Source organism: Pholcus phalangioides, unplaced genomic scaffold, assembly GCF_987345545.1.
Source record: "Pholcus phalangioides strain wild (caught in Gottingen) unplaced genomic scaffold, Ppha-v1.0 ptg000017l_1, whole genome shotgun sequence".
Lineage (NCBI taxonomy): Eukaryota > Metazoa > Arthropoda > Arachnida > Araneae > Pholcidae > Pholcus > Pholcus phalangioides.
The window spans coordinates 30,449,760-30,473,077 of record NW_028301610.1 but is presented as its reverse complement, the minus strand read 5'-3'; the positions used below and the strand labels follow the sequence as shown (position 1 = coordinate 30,473,077).

The 23,318-nt window shown below is 42.7% G+C and overlaps 2 protein-coding genes across 2 annotated transcripts in view; one reads left to right on the top strand and one right to left on the bottom strand.

Annotated features, from left to right (window-relative positions):
* Positions 1-2,030: 2,030 nt before the first annotated feature.
* Positions 2,031-2,897, bottom strand: LOC149072883 (uncharacterized). Its single transcript, XM_089247251.1, has one exon. The coding sequence runs from the start codon at positions 2,895-2,897 to the stop codon at positions 2,031-2,033; it is 867 nt and encodes a 288-aa protein (XP_089103377.1).
* A 15,142-nt stretch (positions 2,898-18,039) lies between these two features.
* LOC149072882 (BTB/POZ domain-containing protein 9-like) overlaps positions 18,040-23,318 on the top strand; it is an 87,127-nt gene continuing 81,848 nt past the window's right edge. Inside the window, exon 1 of the mRNA XM_089247395.1 lies at positions 18,040-18,246. The gene's annotated coding sequence lies outside the window, so the exon portion shown is untranslated. The remainder of the gene's footprint in view (positions 18,247-23,318) is intronic.

Genomic DNA, 23,318 nt, shown 5'->3' with positions numbered 1-23,318 from the left:
AATGGTCTCGAAAACCTGCTTACGAAACTGTTCTGGTATGTATGGTCTAGGTGTGCCAGTGGAGAGATCACAAAATAGTGAAGTATTTGAGTCTGGCAAAGTCACTTTTTTGAGCTGTAATCCTCGTGGATTTTGTAAAAGATCAGTTAAAGTTTGGTCGCGTTCTTGTGCTTTTGAAATTTCGTTATAGTCAATAGGATTGGGCATTGAAATTGATGTTATGCGGGAAAGTGCATCTGCGGGTATGTTTTCGCTACCTTTTATATAGTGTATGTCAGTAGTGAATTGGGCAATAAAATCTAATTGCCTGCATTGACGAGGGGAAGCCTTGTCTAATTTTTGCTTGAAGGCATATGTTAGTGGTCTATGGTCCGTGAGTAAAGAAAAGTCTCTAGCTTCTAACATATGCCGAAACTGCTTTATAGAAGCATATGCAGCCAGCAATTCACGGTCGTACGCGCTGTAGTTGCATTCCGCGGGAGATAATTTCCTTGAAAAAAATGCAAGAGGCTGAAGCTCGTTGTCAACCACCTGAAACAGTGCGCCGCCAATGGCAAAATCGGATGCATCTACCTGAAGTACGAGTTTGGCATCGGGTTTCGGATGTGCTAAAAGGGTTGCGTTGGACAATAGTGTTTTGGAATTTTGAAATTCCTTATTTGCTATGTCAGTCCAAGCAATTTCTCTGTTGTCGTTTTTTTTTGACCCTTTTAAATAATTATTCAGTGTAGTTTGTGTATGTGCTGCGTGTGGTAAAAATCTACGAAAAAAATTGAGTAGTCCAAGGAAACGTCGTAGTTCTTTAATTGTTCTTGGTCTTGGATAATTGAGAATCGGCTCAACTTTTTCTGGCAAGGGTTTGGTGCCTTGTTTGGAAATGGAGTGGCCTAAGAATGATATCTCCGCAACACCGAAGACACATTTGGAAACATTAATTGTGAGGCCATAGTTATTGAGCCGTTGCAAAACAGTGCGTAAGTGAACCTTATGTTCAATTTCACTGTCACTGAAAATCAAAATGTCATCTAAATAGACATAACAAAATTTCAGATCACCAAGAATCTCATTCATAAATCGTTGGAAAGATTGGGCAGCATTACACAAGCCAAAATTCAGGTAAGGAAATTCAAATAAGCCGAAAGGTGTGCAAACAGCTGTTTTCGGAATGTGGTCGGAATGAACAGGAATGTGAAAATACGCGCGCACAATGTCAAGTTTTGAAAAACAACTTTTACCGTGTAATGCATTTGAAAAGTCCTGAATGTGAGGAATGGGGTACCTATCTGGGACCGTGCAGGCATTGAGTTTGCGGTAGTCACCCACTGGACGAATACTGCCTGAACTTTTTGATACGACATGTAATGGTGATGACCAGGGCGATTTAGAAGGCCTACATATTCCTTGATTCATCATAAATTGGAATTCCTCCTTAACAGCATCATAGAGCTTGGGATTTAATCGCCTGGGTTTGCTATGTATAGGCGGGCCGGTGGTTTCGATGTAATGTACAGTGTTATGCTGAACAGGCTTCACTTTGTGCGACACTTTTGTCAGTTCAGGAAATTCTGCCAAGATTTTGTGATATTCCGAAGTTTCGGATATTACCTTAATGGAATAGTTTTCAGAGTTATATTCAATTTTTCCAATTTGCGAAAGTTTCGTGACACTGTCCATTAATCTGCGGTGTTTGAGATCAATTAAAAGTCCAAAGTTGAGAAGAAAATCCGCGCCTATGATCGGTATTGGTACGCTTGTAATGAGAAACTTCCACTCAAAACAACGTCTTAATCCAAAGTCAACATTGAGAACTTTGGTGCCGTAAGTGTGTATCTTAGAGTTATTGGCAGCAAACAATTCAAATGAATCAGGAACTATTTTTGTGTAATGTTTTGTGAGTGGAATGCAAGAGACGTCAGATCCTGAATCAATTAAAAATCTCAAATGGGATCTTTTATCAAATACATAAAGGCGACAAGTTTTCACGGCCATCGGTGTTGACGTCGCCGATATATTATAGTCGACGGCCGTGTTTAGTTTCCCTGTTCCTTGGTTTGAAAAGAGCACGGTTGTTGACATCTGAAGGCGTTGTTGCCGAATCTAGCATGGTAATAGCAATAGCCGGTTGTTTGTGATGAGGGAGTGAAACGACGATAAGGAGATCTGAACCTCCGTCTCGTATAGTTTGTTTCTCTCTCTCTAGACAAGCGGTCGAGTTTTTTTCTAAGAGAAGCTATCTCCGCTCTCATGGCACTCATTTCTGTCAGAGGGGAGGGATTATCGGGTTCAACGTTGTTGACATGTAGCTGCGGGGTCCCTGTGCGTTCCGCTCTCCCCATGGCATAGATGCTGTTGTTGTATGTGTCTTTACTAACTTCTATTATTTTGTCGGCCATTGTCGCTAATGTCTCTAAGCTCTCTGAGCTAACTGATAGGATGGCCTGTGTTTCTGACGGCATACGTTGGAACCATAGAGTTTTTAGAAAATCGTCGCTTACAGATTTGCCGGCTAAATCTCTCATTTCCCTTAATAGGTGTGAAGGTTTTTTGTCCCCCAACTGTAGTTCGGACAACAACTTGCGTACTTGACAAGTGTTAGAATCAGAGAATTCTTCGATTATCCGTTGTTTAAGAGTCTCATACTTGTTTGTTTCGGGTGGGTTCAATAAAATATCTGAAACGGAAGCGAGCGTTTCTGGATCTATAACCGCAATCACGTTATTGTATTTGGTAGCGTCGTTAGTTATGGCGGATATTGAAAAACAACTTTCCACTTGAATGAACCATAACTTTATATTTTGCCGCCATATGGGCGGGAGTTTCAAGGCAACGCGACAAATTTGTAAGTTTTCTGGTGATGGGTCAGGTGGCGAAGGGTTAGGAGAGTTATCGTTAGGCATTTTTGGATACAGACTTTTATGCGAATCTAGTTATATAATTGCGAAAATAAAAATAAGAACATTTGTTATCCTGACCAAACAAAATAGAGCGATCACAAAAAGGTCCTACCCTGATCTTAATGGCATCGGCGGTGCTGCACACATTGGGCTTCGGCTGAGTAGATTCGTCATCTTTATGTCATCAGAAGGTTGCTTCGGTCTAGGTCACCACTGTTACTGTCCACTTTTATTGTATCATCGAGAACATAACATGTTGAATCAGCGTTATCTTCAGGTCTGTCTAGTCACAAAAAATTCTCTCGCGCAGTCCCCGCACTTGGCGACCGTTGGCCACAGTCTTTGGTGAGCCGCCGCACCATGATTGTATGAAATTCGTATTATCACGGCCCGATTTTGACTTGAACGGGCTACCCCCGTCCCCGTTTCAACAACTTGCATCCGCATATGGTTTGGTTCGGTTGTTAGAAGCAGACATTGAAACCTTCCATAACGGACACTCCCCCTTAACGGACACCTCCCGTTAACGGATGCTTTTTTGAATTATGTCGACGGACCTTAATGTATTTCACTATCAGTTAACGGGCACTCCTCATTTGCGGACAAAATTTTCGATTTCACCCCACCGGCGGCAGAGTTGGTGGTGGGCTGAAGTTGGTTTTCTGTGGTTTCCAACTTCGAGGCGCGAATGAGAGTCTATCTCTTTGTTGAAAAGTCTCACCACAGAGAGAATCAGGAATACAATCGTTCAAATATTCAATCGTTACACTTCACTTATAGTTTTAAAAATAGATGGCACTACACTAAAAACAATTCACGCACACAACACTAGATACGCACTCAAACTATTAGATATACATGGAGATATCAGATTCGAACACTGAGAAAAGAGGACGATTGCGCTCACACTTGGTGACGTCACTTTTCTCAATTTCCACCACAGATGGTGCCACTATGCTGACAAAAAAAACCCGCCGTCACAATAATTTTTTCCAACTAAAACACCTGAAAGAATGAAAAAAATAACAAATAACGGTCCATCTCCCCTCCCTTATAAAGAATTGTTCACACAGTCTGGTCACTCTACCAGCGCCACAGTGGTGGTCGGCTGAAATTGATTTTCTGTGGTTCTCAACTTCGAGGGAATGTGAGTCAATCGCCCCGTTAAAAAGTCACTCCACAGAGAGTAACAGGCCCACAACGATACAAATATTAGACTTCCGTCATGATTTTAAATATAGATAGCAGCACACGGAAAAAATCAGACACAACACGTGATACACACTTAGACTGCTAGGTACACACACAAACACACTTTGTTCAAGACTCTGCCATGAAGCCGGGCTGGAAGAGATTTCGGCAACGGGATAAGTCCGGTGGCACAGCCCCCTGACGTTTATTCATTCAGTCAGGTCAGTTTTATTACTTTGCCCGGAGCGAAGTGTGTGTGTGTGTGTGTGTGTGTGTGTGTGTGTGAGAGAGAGAGAGAGAGAGAGAGAGGTTTTCTTTCTCTACTCTTAGAAAGTTTTTTTTTGTTTTTGCTAGCGTTGCTTTTTTGCCGGAGGCAATTCCATCATAGAAATCAGCATTGCTTGTTGTTTGCATCTTATTTTCTTTATTTCTGAATGGAAGAGGTAACACCCCCTTCCTCCCCCGCACATATAGTTCAGTAAACGGCATTGGTGAGCAAACAACGGTATTCTTAAAATGGATGTTGAGTTGTCTGACGTCAACAATGACGTTTTTGAAAGACATAACATGTCTCAAAATTGACGTGATAAATGATGAAAACGAAGTATTTTTTCTTCTTATGAAATGGCGCCATCTATCATCCAAAATACTTCGTTTTTTGGATGATAGATGGCGCCATTTCATAAGAAGAAAAAATTTGATAGTTTAAAAAACAAAATAATTTAGATTGGTCTCGGGAGACCCCAGGGCTATAGAGCCCTGCCAGTCCCACCCTTGTGAGTGCCATGTCACAGACCTTCTGACCTTCGGTATAAAATATGATATGGATTCAATTAAAATTTATAAAAAAAATTTTGATACATTTCAAGCGAAGTCATCGTTCAAAATTTCAAATTTTTATTGTTCAATGCATGAGATGTTTTACATTTCCATTCAAACAAAATTGGAATAAAAGTATACCGTAATTTCACACAACTATGGTCCAAACGCCCGTGCTTACTAAAACATCTATAATCCAAATGCTAACAACATCTAATAGACTATTTAATTACTAAAGCAAAATGCATAGATAGTGTAATATGGAGATGTGGTTAGGACGCCCTCTCTCCGATACTTTCCGGCGAATCAGCTTTTTATATGGGGTTATGTTTTTCACGTTATCCTGTCAGCTGCAAACTTTCTCAGCTACGAGTTACTGCAACAAGCTTTTCTGCACTATTGATGTTCTGTATTGCAGATAATTTAGTACTTACATATGTTTAATAAACATTTTTGTTGTTGCGTGGGTATAAAAATATTTATAGGAAAAATCTCTGCCACATCACAGGGACACCGGTCTCTCATTTGCCGGACGAGTGCTCTACCAACTAAGCTATGAATACAGATAGAATTTCTCCTCCTTGGAGCGTATGTATATGCTGAATGGTTCCGTGCAATGGACAGTGGCAACATTCTGCTAATAGCACTCAGGGCCACCAGATGGCGGTATATGACGAAATGCGTCACAAGGGAGAATGACGTCTTTCGTCACACAAGCTGTTACCTGCAGCTTCACTCACGTGGATTTGGTAATCTGAAAATTACTCGTCGATGAGTAAGTTTTCCTCCATGCAACATTTGAACCCCTCATGACACCCCCTTGGGGGATGAATTTTCAGAAATCCCGTCTTAGTGAGTATCTACTTTATAAAATACATTATTGACTAAATTTCATATTTATGGCTTCAGCGATTTCGGCTCAGTGATGATCCATATAACCTACCTTTGAACCCCCCCCCCTCTTAGGGGGTTGAATTTTTTCTTCAATGGTTTCGGATCGGCTGATTTCGGTCCCCATTAGTGAACCCTCCCTTATGACCCCCCCTTAGCGGTTGAATTTCGCAAAAACTTTTCATAGTTAGTCTTTATGTCATGAAACGAAACTTCTGACCAAATTTCATGATGATAGATTTTGGTTTGGTGTGAACCCCCCTTTTTGATCCCCTTAGAGATCGAATTTATAAAAAAAAACCTTCATCTTCTTCTAGCAAAGAGGATAAAGATGGATGTATGATATATTTGTAGTACACTATATAATTTAATTTTTAAATTATGTAATGTATCTAATTTAATTTTTTAAAAATCCATATTTGAGCTACATAAGGAATAAAAAAAGTGTTTAACATTAATCTTGATCTTTCTACAGGCAATATCAGCAAAAAACATTTTTTGAATAGCTTGAATACAGAAGTTATGATGATTAATCTAGAAAATGGTGTTATTTTGGACCATAGTTGTGTGAAATTACTGTAGTACTTTCATTTCTCTTGTGACAATCAGTAACGAATAAGTGAACGACTTTGAAACCCTCTCAAAGTTCATTATTTTATTCAAGAAACATTTTTTGGATAATATTTGATATTTTTATCTGGAACAGAATTTTCCAATTCATAAGAAATTCGTGATTTTTACGTCATTTCATAATCTACATTGTATTACATTTCATTAAGGTCACGAAATATCACGTCATTTCATGACCTTCGTCATTTATGGTCATTAAATGACTTTGAAATGACGCGATTCTTTTTTAACTGACATCACTAAGAGAAAATGATCAATTTTTCCCGTCATTTTGACGTCGAGCAACTACTTGGGTTTGTTCTTCCAAAGCTATTTTTGGACTTTTATTATATTAAAAAAAATTATGTATTAAAGGGGTATTATAAAAAAAAACAGATATATGTTTTTCAGAGTAAAAAACGAAAAATAATTCCGGAAACCTCGAAAGGAGGACAAAAAGATAAATTTTCTAAACCGAAGGAGGACGTTTGGAATGATATCAAAAAAGAGTCTGGTAACCTAGGTACACATACACAGGGCCGTCTTAAGAGCATCATCGGCTCTCCGGCCAAGTGATTTTTCTGAGGTCCTCCCTGGCTAATATACACGCTTACTATCGAACATTTTCAACCAGATCTCATTTCTGTGAGGCCCCCTGTTCTCTTGAAGCCCCCCGGGCCGTAATCGGGTGGGCCCATGTGTTAAGACGGCACAGCAGATATAAACTTCCGGCACAACTCATTCGGAAGTAAATTATCCTAAGGCGATAGACCAGAGTTGGGTTCGGTTCGAAAGAAAGAGGTTCCACTGTAGCTGTTATTTTAGTTTGCTACAGTAAATAAGAATATTCATCCATCACATACAGTGAAACCTCGCTACAACAATACTCGATATAACGATAAATCCCTCAACAACGATAATTTTTCTACTCCCCAGAGTATCGCTATATCGAAAAATTTTACTTTTTAGTATTTGTGTGATAAACGTTTTATTTCATGGAATTTTCATTATAATCCACTGCAGTTTGCAGTAGTGCTTCATTTCTCACCATTGGCGATTTTTCAGTGATTTTAGTAACACAGTAGTTGGCACCTTGACCAACACCTTCTATAGCAGAAACCCTCTGCGCGAAGCTCGTGACGTTAATGAAGTCGTCCATTAGTCATTGGATATACCGCGAAAAAAGGAAAGATTTCGCATACGTCGGACTGCTATATCCAATAGCTACAGATGAAATGGACGACTTCCGTGAAATCAAAGCTTCGCGTGGAGGCTTTCTGCTATGGAAGGTATTGCAGGTATTGCCTTGACTCCTCTTTGGCTAGGTTGACCACATTTGCTTAAGAGAAATACGGGAAATTTAACTTCGAAATTGAAGGAGCTCGCTGTAATGTTGAACATGTCGGAATGCGCACGCCCGTGATTATCAAAAACAGGGTGTTAACGTGAATTGGTGCCAACTGGGAACCAGTCAATGTTAAAGTTTTTTATACTTTACTACGACTTTTTAAATACTTTTCACCGATGGTACAGTGTAGGTCTTAGTTCGAATCTACACCTCGTTGCATGCAGATTTTTTCCCCGCACTTTCATCTTCGATTTTTTTTGACTGTCTTGGATTTATTTTTCTTCATCGTAATTTTTTTTAAACCATTACACAAGTTAAATGCTGGCGTAACCAAGTTTAGGTTTACTTGTTTTCAAAGCTGATATTAAACGTCCCGACATCTCCGAAGGGGTGCATAATAACAAGCTTGCTGTGGGGGGTGACGGAACCACAATAGAAGCGAGCTCGCCGCCCCCGATAATGCCAGCCGCGAGCAGTCACAACAAAATAACGACGAAATCGCATCACCCTCTATTTTTTTTTTTTTTTTTTTTGAGAGCGTTCTTTAGGGTGGGTCGAAAAAAATTAAATTTTTATTTTCAAATCGCTATAGTGCGGAAAACTTGCCTCCTTTAATAAGAAGAAAAACGACGTAAAAATTTTTAAAATCGGTTGATATCTTCCGGTCGCGCATTGAACTTGAAGTTTATGGAAATTGACGAAATCGAACATTTTTCTTAAATTTTTTAATATTAGATAAAATTCTATGATCGACACGCAAAAGTTTGTTACGCTTATTTTATGATTCAATAAAGTAAAATAAATTAAAACATCATTAATATTTTAATGTTTATTGGTCGCGCAGCGTGTTCGAAAAACAAGAATTTACCAAATTTTTGCAGGTTTCATTGTGCAGCTTTTCGTCCGTTTTGTCAGAATAAAACGACCACAGAATTCATCACTAGGAGGTGGCTGCACATCGAGTTCCACCCACAATCAACCATCCAAACTAGACGTGTGCGTGTGTAATTCACACAATATTTGAAAAATAGTTTCTACAATTGACTAGAATTCGGTGGTTTATAATTTCTTCTACTAAGTGTACAGGTTTGAAGTCTGACTTTTGGAAGAAATCAAGCATGACTGATTTTGATAATAGCATAGATTGATGTATATCTCCATGTCACATCCTTCAGTTGAGGCCTCGGTAACAATTTAGGCATATCCCTCAACTGTCTGAGTCTGACTGGATCACGTGGAAAGACCACTACAGTGAATCGTGCATCTACTTCATTTCAACGAAATTCCTCTCCGTCATATTTTTCCGCATATAGATGGTGCAATGAATCAATGAACGTCAGGACTCTGCCATCGGTCTTATCCCGTTGCAGAGATCTCTTCCAGCCCAGCTTCGTTACGGAGTCTGGAACAAAGTATGTGCACCTTACAATCTGAGCCGTATTTAGTGTTGTGCGGGAATGTTTAGTGCTATCATCTAAATTTGAAATTGTGAGTGAAGTGAAATGATTGAATATTTGTACCGTTGTAGGCCTGTTGCTCTCTATGGAAAGATTTTTTAACGGGAATCGGCTCGCATTCGCGCCTCAAGTCGGGAACTGAAGATATAGATGCATCTACATGGCCAAAATTTTTTTCTGGGCCTATTTAATAACAGCTTACTGGATGTGAAAGCTCTCTGTGTTGGAGTATGAATCTGCAGATTGTTGGTTTCTAGAAGTAGACAGAAAGATGCTGAGAAAAGATCAGTAGTACTGTATTTATTAGGCATATCCAAAACAATAAAGCCAGGAAGTTTTCCAGGGAATTTGTCAATTCGAGATCCTGGTCGTCTGTCACATTCTAGATAGCTAAATGCGGCCAATAGAGTGCTAAGAGTGTAGGAATACTTAAGTTAGCCAAATCCTTTTGCGAACCAGAAGTTCTCTTCATCTTGAAATCGTACGTGCCTGTGTGGTTCTACCTGAAAAAGAACAAGTATTTCAATGACGCGCTAAACAACCAGCAATTCAAAAATTGTGGTATTTATTTAATGAGAGAGACTTACTTAAAGTTGTTAATCCAATAATTGAACCCAATGCGTTCTTTGGACACCCTGAAAATTTACTGTTAGCTATGATTGTTGATGACATTCGAGAGAACCTGGATATAGAAGAACTTTAACCCTATTTATACCCAGACGGTACTTTAAAGTACAAGGGTAAATAAATTTGTTTCGAACTACCTAATTGTTTCAAAAACATTGTTTTTGTTTTTAGTTTCTCTTTAATTAGAACTAAAATGACCTACCAAATAATTTGGTAGGTTAACTATTTGTTATTGCCATCACATTTATGCTTTTATTTTAATTTATTATAATTTTCCTTTTATTCTACTTTTCTCAATGTCGGATATAAAGGGTTAAAGTAAGACAATCCGCCTCTAAAGGAAAAACCATTAGACACTTCGTGCTACGTAAGAAAAACTTTAAAGCTACCGAATACACTGGAATTATTAACCGGAATACTTGCCTCTTGTATCCTTCCCCCAATGCTACGGGAAGTATGTGATGATATTATATCATTCATCAATTCCGACACTAACCACATCAGAGGCATCGAAAGGTCTATCAGACGGACTAGCAATAGTCCAGAGATTTATCAAACTTGTTACCGAGGCCTGAACTAAAGTGTAAAGACATTGTGGAAGTGGCACACAATTTATTTTACTTTATTGAATCATAAAATAAGCGTAACAAACTTTTGCGTGTCGATCATAGAATTTTATCTAATATTAAAAAATTTAAGAAAAATGTTCGATTTCGTCAATTTCCATAAACTTCAAGTTCAATGCGCGACCGGAAGATATCAACCGATTTTAAAAATTTTTACGTCGTTTTTCTTCTTATTAAAGGAGGCAAGTTCTCCGCACTATAGCGATTTGAAAATAAAAATTGCATTTTTTTTCGACCCACCCTAGCGTTCATTCATAAACATTATTTATTTGAGAGAAATCGCTGATCTATCCTCACGTTTAGCGATAAGTTGTTGTCAATTGTAGCGGCCGAAACACACGTTCAACACTGCAGCGGGACTATTGTTCCGAAATACGGAAAAATACGGACCATAGCCAATTATCACCAAAAATAACCAAATTTGCCAACTCGTGCTGAAATCACAGAAAAATCACCAATTGCAGTGAATTAAAAAAAAAAGACAAATATGTGAGATGAATATTCTTGTTTGCGGTCGTAATTATCGTAATGTACTTTCTGAGTTGGGAGGATAATTTTAAAATCGTTGATTTGAAGAAGAAAAAAAATAACAAAGTCAAGTTGGGTTCGTTGAGAATATGTGAAAAATCGCGACATTTTTGCAAAAAAGTCGGGACATCCAGCAAAGTTAGTATAGTATAGTTTAGAACCGAGCACGCCCACGCTCTGTCGCTTTTGCGATATAAGCTCATTGATCGTGAGATCTTGGGCGTGCCGGAAAAAACTCAAACCAGCAAGCCAGCCGGGAAAGCACACCCGGTTCGGACCAACATCCCGCCAACCCCCCAAGCAGCACAACCACACCCTCACACCCAAACCCTCAATCCCAGGGCACATCACCGCTCGACAAAGTCAGGACAGCACCGCGGGCACGACCCCCCCCCCAGCCCCGACCCCCGAGACAAGGCCCGCCGGCGCGGTCCACAGCGCCCCAACACACCCCGTGAAGTTAGACCCCCGACCACCCCCACCCTCAAGAACCTCCATCGCGGACACGAGAGAGAACCCGCCACAGCACGGGAACACCACCCCTCATCAAGAAAAACATGGAACGCCTCGCGACAAGGGCTCCACTCCCGTTTTTTTTCGGGGGGTTCTCAGGGTTTTTTTCGGCGTTCCACTCCCGACCACGCATGAAGCCATTTGACCCGCCGACACCCAATCCCACCCTCCTTGCCACTTCCCGCACCTCCGAACGGTCCGGCCTCTCGTCCCTATTTTCACCCGAGGAGCCACATATGGGTGCGACAGTCAAAGCTGCAATTTACCAAAAGTCATGTGCCACATCAAAAAATATTGCCTGTGATAAATATTGTCACTTCCCTTTTCCAAATGCTACTTTTCCGACCCACAGTTTTCAGCACCTCGTGGGTTGAGCGACCGTTGGCCGCCGGGTTGTCCCATCTAGATTGCCACTTCCTGAGGAGGTCCGTCCTTAGCATCGCTTTGGCCGCTGAGAGTGGTAGCTTGACCGTGTTCCATTCAGTTCCGTTTATGGTGACATCTTTTGCCATTTGGTCAGCTATCTCGTTGCCCCAGGTGCCCTCGTGGGCTTTGACCCATGAAAGCTGGATCTCTGGATGTCTAATCAGTACGTTTCTTGCCCGCCTGACTATTTCGTGTTCTGATATAGGGCTCCTGAGGGCCAGTAGGCTGGAAAGACTGCCCGTCCTAATGTGTGCAGGGACTCCTCTCCTTGCTGCGTCCTTGACTGCTTCCAGTATGGCCAGAAGCTCCGCCTGGAAAACTGTGTTCCTGGACTTGGCCTTCCAGGTAGCGATGATCTCCTTGCCTGTCGTGATGACGTAGGCAGTTCCCGTCGTCTCCTTTAATCTAGACCCGTCCGTGTAGTAAATTATGTTTTGAGTTATGTGAGCTAGTTGTTCCGCGGAGACCTGCCCGTCCGGCAAATCTTTTCTCGGGTGTGTCGTCCAACCCTTCATCTTGGCGCTGAAGTCACCTGGAGACAGTGTCTCTCCATCTATTTCTATGGACTTGCGCAGACGTAAAAGCCTTGTCGCTTTAGCTTCGTATTCGAAGCGAAACGTAAGTGGGGGGGATACCCAGGATCACTTGGAGGGCGTTCGTGGGCGTCGTATTATAGGCCCCCGAGATGTGTAAGAGATGCGGCCTCTGAAGTGAGTCTAACCTGTCCCCTAGCTGTACTTTGGGCTTCGCGAACCAGATGACCGCACCGGACGCTGCAATTCTTTCCGTCACGGTCAGGTACGGAGTCCTCCTCAGGTGTTGAGGGATGCCCCATTGCGGGCCGGCAATTCTTCACATCCGTTGGAGAACCTTAAGTGTTTTCTTCTTCTGAGATATGATGTAGTGTTCCCACGATATGTTCTCATCGATTTGGAGCCCCAAATAACTGAGGAGCTTGGTCCTTTTGATATTGACTCCGTTCATTCGAATGGTAGGGGGCCTCTTGTTCGAAAACCAGATGAAGGTGATCTTTTGGTTCGAGAGGCTTAGGTGGCGTTTCTGGATCCATCCATCCAAGATGTCAAGGGCCTTTTCCACCAGCTTACCTGTTCCTTCCACCGTGGCTGCTGAGGCCACAACCACCACGTCGTCGGCGTAAGCTTGCAGTTTGATCCCCGTTGGCCATTCCGCTTTGAGCAAATTGTCGAGGACCACGTTCCAAAAGAAGGGCCCCGAGCAGGATATCCGCCGTCGTTGTTTTTAAGTCGTCCGACAGGGGCAGACCATTCCGCCCCCCCCCCAGACGTCTCCATGTCGTAAGTTATCATAAGGCCGACTGGACGTCCACCGAGACCACCGCTACATCCATTTTCTGTACCCTCTGTTTCCGGATTTCCTCCAGCAGGTCCTCTATTGCCGCCTCTGTCGAACGCCCTTGCCTGAAGCCATATTGACCTTCGTGCCACCATCCTCGTTTATCCAGGTAGAAGTTGATCCTCTGAAGCAGTAGTCGTTCAAAAACCTTTCCAATCGAAGAGAGAAGCGAAACTGGTCGGTGGGATCCCAGAACCCCCGGGTCCCTTCCCTTCTTGAGGAAAAGTAGTAGTTTGGCCACCTTGAAGACTCCAGGAAAGCACCCCATGTCCAGGCATCTCTGGAACCATGTTACAAAGAGTTTGGGGAACGTGTTGTTGAACTTTATCACCATCCTCTTATCAACTCTATCCGGTCCTGGAGCCTTGCGATCGTTGAGGCTCTTCACAATCCTGGTGATCTCCGTCCTCGAAATTCTTTTGTCCCTAGATGTCTTTGAAGCTCTTATTGCCGACTGTCCCTAGATGTCTTTGAAGCTCTTATTGCCGACAGTAGTGTCATATCCTCTTCTGCGTCTTCTCGTGGAATTCCTGGATAGATGGTGTTTAGCTGTCGCGTAGCCCCTTCCAGTATGCTTTCTCCTCCTCCGTCTTAAATGATAACCTGGGGCGGGATTGGCCTGCGCTTCATTGTCGTTTTGTAGGGGAGTCCGTATGCCTCAGTGGTGTTCTGGCATTTTTCCTTCCACTTCCCCAATTTGGTTTCCCTAATTTTCTTGCTGTAGAGTGCCCTGTTTTGAGAGAAGATTTCCCTTGCAGTTTGTTTGTCCTCCTCCGTGGCCTTTAACCATTTCCGTTTGAGGGCGCGAACCAGCTTCCTGTCTTTTGCCAGTTCAGGCGTTCACCAGTTTGGTGAGGCGGGTTTTTTCTTGTCGCTGGGAGCCGATATCAGGGTCCTGCTGCTGGCTGAAGCGATGGCCTCCATGATGTTCTCCGATGCTAGCTCCAGATCTTGTTTGTTCATACACATCTCTAGTTTTGTCTCCAGTTCGGGCACATTGGTCTTCAGTTGGCGAGCGAACCTCTCAAGTCTCCGCTCCGATGTGCGGAACTTAGGCTGTCTGTCCTCAGTGAACGTCTCCTTCAGCTTGATGTGAATGTACTTGTGTCCGGAATGCGAGTCCTCCTGGTCCACGTACCATTCCGTTTGGTTGGCCAGATGTGAGTTGTTGCAGGTGGTCGGATCTGGCCACCCTCTCGCTTCATGTCGTTCGAAGGTCGTTGTCTCCATTGAGCAAGATGAGGTCGTTGGCCATGAGGAAGTCCAACACATTGTTCCCTCTTTCATTATTATCCGGATAACCCCAAAGTTCATTCCGTCCATTCCAGTAAGCACCGATGATCATTCTCGTCTTTGAGTTCTGTCCGAGGATGTCGTTGTCCTCTTAGAGCACTTTCCTGATTTCTCTAGGGGGCGTTGAGTACGAGCTGGAAAGGATGAGGGCCCCGTCGATGAGGTAGAGTTGTAATGTCACCGAGATCTTTCTGATGGCAAGAGTTGTGGCATTGATTTTCCTATTTATTATAAAGATGGCTGCCTTACAGTTCTTGGACAGCCACGTTGCCCATTTAATGGGAATACCTTGGGTTTCGAATCCCGTCTCCGTCCTCGTTACCCATGGCTCCTGAATCAAGAAAACATTGACTTCCCATTTGTCAGCCATGAACTCTAGGTTGTTGGAGGCACTCCTGCCTTTATCTACGTTGATTTGAACGATATGCAGACCACGTTTTCCTCCGTCCAATGTGGCACCCTCTGGTGAGTGCCCCGAGTCCATTGTGGTGTGTAAAGATTTATAAGTTGGCGCCTATCGTCTGTTTCCTCCTTCTACAGACTTGTGCTCTGATTCGCCGAACCGTCCTAGTGGCTGCTGTGTATCGCCCGTTATCCATGTCGGATTCCCAGTTCGATCTTGACGCAGCACCGGTATAGGCTCGTCTGCCGTCTTTCTGGCTCCGGTCATAAGCTTTTGTTCTTTTGTCTCGGTAAGTGACCGTCCTGACGGATTGTTGATCGTCGCTTGTCATGTCCTCCTGAATCCTGGGGTCCTTTTGCCTCCTGATGACTACCTCCGGTCTCCAGTTCCATCTTGCTGTAATATGCCTGTCTCCGTCGGGTTTTGTCCGTCCTGTATGCCATCCCGAGTTCCTTCTCCTCTTTGGCAGTAATTTGGGCTCTTATGGACTCACTTCTTTGGCCGCTTTTTCTGTAAGCTCCTGTTGCCTCCCTGAATGTGAGGAAGGAGATACTGGAGACCTGGTAGTTTGTGTGCCGTGTAGTGCCACGGCCCATGTTGCATAGGAGACAATTGATGCATAATTCTCTTCCGCCTGGGCAGACCTTCGCTCCGTGCCTATCGGCGCATCTCGCACAGAACTCATCTGGGCTTGTGAATTGCGTGGCCCGGTGGCCCATGGCTTGGCACCTGAAACAGCGTGGGGACGGGATGAAGCTCCGAATTTTCGAGTGCCACTTATTAGTAGTGACCACCCCTTTTTTCAGCACTGCCTCTAGTGTCCTGTTCATTGCCACTTCCACAATTTGATGCACTCCCCCCGCAATTCTAGCTTTGACTGCGCCTTGATCACAATGTCCTTTCCTGCCAAGTCTAGCGCTTTTTTGAGAGCCATCACTATATTTTCCTTGCGTGTAGCGGCTGGAATGTCCCTCAGGAGAATTGCAGTCCTCTTGGTCCTGGGAGGCCGGGCCGTCATGACGCGTCCGGTTCCTGTCTGTGGACACTTCCGCCTCGAATGATTGTGCGTTTTTTATGCTCCTGAAGTCCACTGCGATTCCCTTCTGTATCGACCGGATCCCGGCCTGTGAATCATCTATTCCCTTGCTCCTCAGGTGCCGAGTGATGACGGGTGCCAAAAGACCAAGATCTTCCGGGTACTTCGGGTATGCCAGTAATTATCTTCTCCCCGTTGGATATGACCGTGGCGTATGTTCTTCCGTGTTGTGTGACATCGGAGTTGCCAGCCATTACCCTCAGTCTTTCGTTGATGTTTGGTACTTCCTCGTTAGCTGTGCGCTCAAGAATCATCGTTCCAACCCATGGGCTCCAAGTGATTCTCTTCGTACTTCCAGGGTCCCTTCGATGGGACAGGGCTCCACTGGCAGTGTTTCTCCTGTAGTCTTTTGAGGAAGTGGTCTGCCTCGGTGTTCCTTCTGGCTGCTGTGCTTATCGATTCCGCTGGTTCAGCAATTTCCCCTGGGTTTGTGACTTGTCCGGCTGTCGCCTGAGTCCGTGGGTTCTGTACCTCTGGGGCCTGGATCCGTTTGACCTGAGGGGTCTCTCTATTTCTACTTGGGGCGCCAGTTGCTGTATCAGCATCTCTTGTGTCATCCGGTTGTCCTCTGTAATGTCGAGTGGAAACATCGTCGGGAGAGGTGGGGGCACCGTGTCTGTCCATTTCCTTGGTCTTGGGGCGGGCCTCCAGTCTCGACCACATGAAGGCGTTGTTACCGTCCACCGCCGAAGCCCCTTGACAGATCTCTCCGAAATCTTGCAGATCCTGGGGCGTTTTCAAGTCCTGGCACGCATTATTCTCCGTAATTTCTCCTTCTTGTTTCTCATTCTTGCGATATGTATCTGGGGAGGGGGCATCCACCTCAACTTCAGCTCTCATGTCCATCGGGTCTTTCGTCTGTGTTTCCGCTTCAGCCGTGACAATGATCTCAGGGATAGCCAGGGGAGTGGCCTGGGTGGACTTGCCCTTTTTCTGTGGTTCTATACATAGTGGTTTCTGCTTCGGTTGCAGCTCCTGGCATGTGTCCCTTTCTGGCTGGGCATCCAGTCGTGGGTCCCCTGTGGGTCCCTGGTTTGAAGCGAAAGTCTCTCCGCCGTCTGTCTGCGTTGCCGCGTCTGCTGGTAGGAGTTCTTCACTCCCCTCTCCCCCCCAACTTCGAGGCACAAATGCGAGTCGATCTCCCCGTTAAAACGTCTCACCCCAGAGAGCAATAGGCCAACAAACGTACAAATTTTCAATCATTACACTTCATCCACAATTTGAAATATAGATGGTAGCACTGAAAAATCAGACACACCACTAGATATGCACTAAGACTGTTAGGTACACATACTGACACTTCCGGCACAACTAATCACGTAGTAAATTGTGCCAAGGCCGTCTTAAGAGCGTCATGGGTCCCCGGGCCAAGTGATTTTTTTCTGAGGCCCTACCTGGCGAATTCATAGGCGGAGATACACTTGGAAGTCTGGGGGGCACGATGAGGATGATGTCAATTCATATATACATATATAGATTAGATCAATAGACTCCACCTTTGACGCTGGGGGGCGATGCCCTCTCCCCCCCCCCCCCATATTTTCACCCATGGGCGAATTTTCGAAAATTTGAACCAGTTTCCCCCCCCCCCATATTTTCACCCATGGGCGAATTTTCGAAAATTTGAACCAGTTCTCATTTTTGTGAGGTCCCTCTTTTCTTGAGGCCCCCGGGTCGTGCCAGGGTGGGCCCATGTGTTAAGACGGCACTGAATTGCGCACGGCGACAGACTTGAGTCCCGCTCTGTTTGAAAGGAAAAAAGAAAGCAAAACAGAAAAAAAACCGGTACTCTTCCGGGAAATATTGGATGTATGGTCACACGATCTTCAGAACAGATTTGTCGATGTCCCATATTTCGGATATCACATTTTCGAGAAGAAATATGGCCAGCCAAAATCGACAAGTAAATAGAACCCTAGAATTTCAACTTGACCTAGAGTAAGAACCTCCATCGCGCTTCCGTTCCAAACATAGCTAATGTCAAGAATAGTATATTTCATTAAAATAATTTATTTTTATTCTAGAATAAAAATAAATAATTTACCTCGAAAAATAATTATAATTCGAAGGAAATCGATCTCCCCAAAGGTTTGGAGGAATCTGATATTACAAGAACGAAATCGGTTTTTATATAAAGACGTTTCAACGGATGTAAGTAATGTATCAGTTATATTTTGATTATTAATAATTATTTATATAATTAATTCTCAAAATATATCTTTCTAAAATTTTAACCAATAATGAATAAAGTTATCCGTAAAAACAAATTATATTGGATGACCAGAGACGGATTCGGGATTTTTCCGCCCTTTCCCCATTTTAGTCTAATTTTTTCGACCACACATTCTTCAAATTTGCCGCCCTGCCCTGTAACATCTTTCTATTTCTAAATCACTCTTTTTGGTTGTGCTCACATGATTCCACATTTTTTGTCTTCAATAGTCTTTTTTGCTCTTTTGATCACTCAGTCTTAGTCCTTTGCCCCCCGGGTCACTGTTTAGGTTACTCACATTCCTGAACACTGTTTTTGTTGCTCACGTGCTGGGCACACATTCTATGTTGGTCTTTCAGTCACTCGCATGATTCCACACTTGGTCACATTTTTATTTGCTCACTGACATAGTCTGTTGCTCTCTGGGTCATTATTTTGATCACTCACATGCTGGCAGAGACTCTTGGTCACACTTTTTGATGCTCACTCACCTAGTCCTTGACACGAAAGCTCCAATGGTTACTTTTGATTATCCTCATGCACTCTTGGTGACACACATGCTTGCATATGCTCTTGATCACGTACCAAACTGGTCTGTCACTCTAGGTTATTATTTTGGTCACACACTGTTCTAGTCCTTTGCTCTTTGGGTCACAATTTTTATCGCTTACATGCTTGTACGAATTTTTGGGCACTGACATGCTGGCACATACTCTTGGTCACTCTTTTGGTTGCTCACATGAGAGAGATTACACACTTTTGGTCACTCACTAACTTAGTTCTTTGCTATCTAGGTCACTATTTTGATTACTCACGTACACCCTTGCTCATTCACATGCTTGCACACACTCACCGAACAGATTTTTGTCATTCACACTGAACTGGTCCCTTGCTGTCTTGGTCATTCTTTTGGTCACTCATTGACCTGGTTCTTTGTTGTCTACGTCATTATTTTGGTCCCTCGCTCTCCAGGTCACGCTTTTGATCACACTCCCATGCTTGAACATTGTTTTGTTTTTTCACATGGATCACTCTTTCAGTCACTCGTCTGATTCCAAACTTTCTTGGTCATTAACTGACCTAGTCCATTTGCTCCCCAGATCACTTACATGTTAGCATGCGCTCTTGGTCACTGTTTTATTTATTTATTTACGTCTCAGCAGGCAAGGATTGCCCAATTACAGAGATGGACAAGAGAAGAAAAATGCAAAAACACAAATACAACATACTAAAAAAAAACAAAAAAAAAACGAGTGGAACAATAGAAATACACACAGAAAAGAATAACAACATGAATATTCAATCCTCACACATAACTTTTAAAAAATTCTCTTATAGTTAAATTGAACATATCGGGTTTCATATCGCACTGATTATATAGATATTGCACATCTCAAAAATAGGGGACCGTCATAAAATATTTGTTTGGGGTTTAGGGAGGCGAAAAGTTTGCAGAACAGGCCTATTTCCAATTGGCACAGAAAAATCAACAAGTTGAAGAAGGTAGCAGTCATCAATTATATTATTGACAATTTTATACAAAAAGCGAAGGTAACTTCTTCGGCATTCTAATGATTGGAAATGGAAAAAACGTTGCAGTTCAGTTGTACTTACGTCATTGATGTAGATGTGAAATTGCCTGTAAAACATGTAATATAAAAATCTGTTGTGGACTCTGTCCAGAATCAGTGAGTCTAGATTGTTGTGAGGACTCCATATAATAGTGCAATACTCTAGTTTCGGGTGTTTCTAGTTTTGGTTGCTCACATAAGAGAGCAAGAGAGATTCTGCTCTTTCTTCATCACACTTTTGATCGCTCACCAGAGATGCAACTGTACTCTAATTTACCTGTGTCCCGGGACCCAGGTTATTCAAAAAACTTGGTCCTTTTTGAGCGAAAGTGGGTCCCTCTCAAAAAAAATTTATTTTGATGAAAATTATGGCCTCCCCCCCCATAATTCACTGGTAGCTCTATGAATTTTCTTCCAGCATGCCACAGGTCTGATCACCTGTGTATGGTTCTTTGTTGAGACTGAGCGGTGGGCCATGTTCTGGGTAGGAGAAGGTGGTATCTGTGAATAAGTAATTCATTTCTAAAAACATGTTCTATCCAGAGGTTAATTTGTTTTCATTGTCTACTAAATAGTAGGAAAAGCTTGCAAAGAAGGTAATTAGCACTGAGAATTTAATGTATAGAATTCAGCACATGTAATAAATCTAAAACAAATATACAGTTGATCCCGCTTATAACGTTCCTCCCATTTAGAATGTTTTTCCACTTAGTACAACCTATTTCCGTGGTCCTAACAATAAGTAATTCTCATTCAAATTTCTCTTTTAACGGGTTTTTCGGTTTTCAATGTTTTTTATGAACGGTTTTTCGAAAAACGTTATAAGCAGGATCCACTTAAATTAACAGTTAAGGGCACACATTTATATATTTACTAATAAATCAATCTATAAATACCCTTCTGATTGATTTTACATTTTGTTAAAAAAATCTTAGTACTTTCAATATCTTTTGATCATGATTTGGTTTTCCTGGTAAAATGATTTTATTTTCCCCTTCCTGATGGTCCACTACTCTGATCTGTTGCCATTTAACTGCCACATATTTTCACACCTGAATATGAGAACTATGTCAGATTTGTGTTGGAGAAACTTAAAAGTGTGCTTATGTGTATGCCCAGCATTTGTGTGTTTTGTGTTCAGTAGGTGGTACCATCTACCTAGCACCGCAACTAGGGGGAGCAGGCGGGTCTGCTGTCCCGGGCGCTGAACCAGAAGGGGGTGCTGAAATCACCCTGTAACTGCTTCTATATTACAAGTGGTGCAAAAATGCTGTCTTGCCCCGGATTTCAAAGTATCTAGTTGCGGCCCCCCAACTAGATACTTACACAATACCTTCTCAAATGGGGGCAAGCACACATTTTGGCACACCCATGTAACGTAGAAGCAGTTATAAAGGGTGAATTTGCCCCCCCCCCCTCTAGTCCAGAACCCGGGACACTAGACCCTCCCCCTTCCAGTTGCGGCCCTGCATCTATCCTCCAAACTGGTAATGCATGTGAAGTTTAATGTATACATATTTGTGTTGCAGGTCTGTGTGATCGCCGTGGCAACCAGAAATATTTTCAAAGGAATAGCCAACTCAAAATTTGAAAACCTTAGAAAATCATGTTTTTAGCCGATTACCATTGCGCAATCGCAAGTTCCAAACCCAGATTTTCACCAAAAGCAAAATTTGGGGAGTTATGAGGGATCTCTTCCCTCTCCCCCCTCCCTCCCTCGAAGATCAAAAATTAAAAATATTTTTGTAGAGAATTAAAATATTAGAATAAAATTTCTTTTATACTGTTATTTTATAATTATTTTAGAGTGTTAGTCACCCAAACTTTTTCTATGAAGAATTAGTTCCTTGTGCCCCTCCAAAAGCCGATTCTGCGTACACACCCGTGTCGGGACAAACAATTCTAAAAGAGGGGGCAATGTTACGAACTATAGACGATAGATGGCGCAAATCTTTATCGCAATCTTCTGTTGGCAACAAGAGTTGATGCAACGTGTTTAGTGCACTCCCAGATTCTATTTTTAACTTCAAGTTTTTTGACAGCACAAGGAAATAATTCAATACCAGAATTCAAATCAAGACATTTATTCAATCACCAAAAGCTAAACATAGTTACAATATTAATTCAAGAATTTGCTAACGATATTAAAAAATTAGTTTAACGTTAAATAAAAAACATTTAAACATATCACAGAGACTTTTTTCATGTATTGCACTTATCTGAACATGGTCCGGAACTTCGGCATGCGACTAGAGGTGAGGCACTAAGTCTGGTTTTAAAGTGGACGTCCGCTGTGAAGTAGACAGATTCTCACTGGCCCCGAGGTGGATGAAGCCCGCTGGGGACTGTGTTTCCCATTTCAAGATGCACTGTCTAGAATTAGCACAACATTAGAACCAAGAGGAGTCTGGCCAAACAAGTGACACAAATCTGTAGGTGAGACGATCACTGGACGTCAGCCCAAAGGGTGCCAAAGGGCTAGAACTGCAGGAGATCGGGAATCAGGCCACGGTGAGACCGACGTTGAGAACAGCCACAGTCGACCCTTCTATTTCATGTAGGTGATGATACCAACTAGACCTGGAGCTCTAGGTGTAGAGACTTTTCCAACGTCACTTAGCTAGCGTTAGAAGAGCCAAGTCATCGCTCATATGTAAATGTACTATTAAAAGGATGTTCGGACCTGCCGAGACACAAATACAAATTAGAAAAACATCACAGGATACGTTTCCAAGCCTAAGGCTAGATGAAGTTACGTTTCATTAAATCTGACTAGTGAAAAACTAGCACCACTGTACTACAACATCGGAGCACCGAACTCGTTAAACGAGTGAGGTGAAAAGGAATGCAATGCGAACGTTCGATAACCACAATCTGTATATATACTAATCAGGAAACAAATATTCTTGGTCCACTTGTACCGCGGAAATACTCCATCACAACAAGAAAACTATTACATCACAACAATAAGACTATTACGTCACAACAATAAAACTTCGACATAATTTACATATACTTTCAGAATATTAGTGTAAACATTAAATTATCGTTTGGCAACATGTCAGGTGAACTGGCCAGGTTCACCCAACACGACCAACGACAATCGGGAAAGTTTACCAACGGAGGTCCGCGGACATCCACCGGTAAACGAAATACTTAAATGAACAATATAAAACTTAAAATATACAAAGGGGACATAACCTCCAATGAGACTAGGTGACATCTCTCCCGGGAGACACCAACAGATTAAGAACTAATGAAAATAATATCGCTGAGAGATTAATTTAGGTGGGACATTAGCTGCCCGACCTAGTCTCATCCTCGTCAAGCAACTGGAAGACCCCACCTTCAAGCCAAAAGACTAAGCGGACAAACTAGCCCATACTGGTATGCTAGCGTGACCTTCGGTGGTTTCCGGGGGCTAAGCGGTCCCTGGGGTC